The 2500-nt window shown below is 39.3% G+C and overlaps 1 protein-coding gene across 2 annotated transcripts in view; it reads left to right on the top strand.

Annotated features, from left to right (window-relative positions):
- The window catches only part of LOC138006429 (uncharacterized), a 50418-nt gene that overhangs the window by 30513 nt on the left and 17405 nt on the right, over positions 1-2500 (top strand). The window contains exons 1-2 of one of the 2 annotated variants that reach the window (XM_068852749.1): positions 523-636; positions 708-792. The exons of the other annotated variant lie outside the window; for it this stretch is intronic. Of the exons in view, the coding sequence (XP_068708850.1) occupies positions 605-636; positions 708-792 (117 nt within the window). The 5' untranslated portion in view covers positions 523-604. Of the gene's footprint in view, positions 1-522; positions 637-707; positions 793-2500 lie in introns of those variants that run through there. 2 annotated transcript variants of the gene reach the window in all.

Raw genomic sequence — 2500 nt, 5'->3', positions numbered from 1 at the left:
TTGTGCAAATATTACTCAATACTTCCACCCACTCGCAGCACTTCACTTGCAAATGCAACAACAAGTTAGGTATTGTTACATTGGTTTTGTTCTTTTGTTTTATGGACATCAATTATTTCGGTTCCGGTATACATAGACAAGCATTCCACGGTCAGGTAATTCGACATTTATACCTAACTAAGCTTAACGGGGGGGATAAAAAAATAAAAAAAGTCATAACACAGAGGGATCGATCTCAGAGTCACGCCAGCTCTGTATACGTCGACTTTTGATGGGCAGATAATCCGCTAAAGGTATCAAGTGCGTTTTCACATGCATCTTGGAGCGGACCGCATATTTCAAGGCGATCTTGATCTCGCTGTACATAGATTGGTACATCAAAAGAACAGACTTAGCAACGCCCCATCAAAATCCTTTCAGGGTAGGCCCCTTTTTCGCGGGAAAGTTCCCAATATTACCCACAAGTCACTGGATTAGCCAATGTACGCAAGCGTAGTAACACCCATAGTAATTCTCTGACGCAAAGGGTTTACTCTGATACAAACATGTCTGGCTCTCTCGTTTCGTTTTCGATAGGTTTCGAGGGCGCTTTAGCTGAAACGCCATGAGTAATGGTTATAGTGGTTTGAGAAGGACGTAAGTGCAGTGAATTCTTCTTCGCTGAACTTTTAGCGTGATTGTAATTGTCGTCTTGTGCATTCTTTTAGGAGAAAACGTGCACATTCTAGCAAATGTCCCTGTTGCTACTCGTCGGAGGACGAAGAGGAAAATCATGCAACAACTAAGAAGGAGGTGGGTTAGTTTGGTTTTTAGATTTATGTAAATACGTGCTCTGTGAGGAGTCTCGATGGATTTTTACGTACTGTTTCATTGAATAGCTGCGATGAGTTCCTAAAACTCGAGAACAACAATTTTCATCGATCATTCGTTATGAAAAATCTGCTCCGGCGACCATGTGGAATATGACAGGCACCGAACCAAAGGATTGAATGGTTTTCTCGTAAAGTAACATTTAAAAGAGGTAGTCGTCGCGATTAAAGGTTAACACAGTATCCTTCATTTTTGCAAGAAAGATTGCGGATCGAACGGAGCTTGCAAAAATTGTCTTGGGCTTGCAAAATTTTAGAAAAGGTCCTTTCTGTATACTTGTTCTCTGTCAGGCGGTTTGGACCGCATGCACCTCCAAGATTGGTTTGTTTACTATATGTTGCGCGTATTTCAAAACTTTTCGAAGGCCTTCTGGAGCTTTAGTGTGCATAATCATAATATCAATCCCGATTTTTTTGTATTTTAAGTCGAGAACAGTAAGTAAGACCACTGCTTACGCGAAAACGTTTTTACAAAACCGCTATTTTGTGTTTTAGCATCGAGGTCATTGAAATGAAAATATTGGAACTCGAGTCCGGCAAAATCGTCTTCTTCGGAACTCCCATTTTGCAAAGCCAAGTAACTGATTTATGACTTTGCACATTTCTATTTTTATTTTGTTTGATGGAAAAATACGAAGATCGCTCGCTTCTTGAACTAGTCAATAAAGGCAGATAAATGCCACCGCATTGACTGACGTTTTGTCTAAATTTATATTCTTCGTCATTTTGTCGGTATTTGGACAAAGAATGGTCTCTACGGGGTTGTCACCTTTGATGCTCATGTCCTGGCTTATTCTACAGCAGTCCACCTTCCAGACGTTTTTTTTCGGGAAAATAGTCAATTTATACATGCTTTGTCAGGCTTAGGGCATGGTTTCCTCATCTTTTGGTCCAGACGAAGGAGGCCTATTCGAATTGTCACCTGTGTTAATTAATTAAGGTCTGCCGAGAATGATAACGTTGAAATACACTGTACATTAAAGGTAAACCTATGCTTTAAAGCTAATTTGGAGCATTTTATAAGTTCTCGATCATATCGGTGGGGGAATATTGTTTTATTATCAGCCAGTCATGCATGTCTTAAAGATTTCTTAACAACGTCAGAATTTCCCGGACGTGTGGAAACAGACATGTTAGCTTGAAAAAGGATAGGCAGCTCTGAAAGCTTGTGCCTGGGTGTCGCAAAATTTAGTGTACTGACAAGAATTAATTAAACTAGCAGACAAAATCATTTTGCTTCCCAATTGACACCTAGTAGATTGGAACAATTCACTTCAAAGATTTGCTTATGCAAAACGACCTTACTAAATTTACAACAAATTTTAGATTCTACTATAGAACTTTCCATTTACTTTTGACATGATGTGGGTCACACGACACTTAATTACAAGAAATTACAATACATACAATATCGACTGGAGGTGCTTGCATTTTAAATGTCATACAGATCTCCCTAAAATCTATTGTAGGTTGTATACTAACCTGGGTTAGACCTTGGTCCCAGGCCACAGGCTACACTATGGCCCATCAAAAATATTTGCTATTCTTTGTCAAAATGACATTGTTTCAAATTCTCGGTTGTAAAGTGCTGAAGGGTGAAAAACGTGTATAAACCTTGAAAAATCAAGGCA

This window comes from Montipora foliosa, chromosome 6 (assembly GCF_036669935.1).
Source record: "Montipora foliosa isolate CH-2021 chromosome 6, ASM3666993v2, whole genome shotgun sequence".
In the NCBI taxonomy this organism is placed as follows: domain Eukaryota; kingdom Metazoa; phylum Cnidaria; class Anthozoa; order Scleractinia; family Acroporidae; genus Montipora; species Montipora foliosa.
The sequence above is the reverse complement of the archived record's forward strand: the minus strand, read 5'-3'. Positions and strand labels throughout refer to the sequence as shown.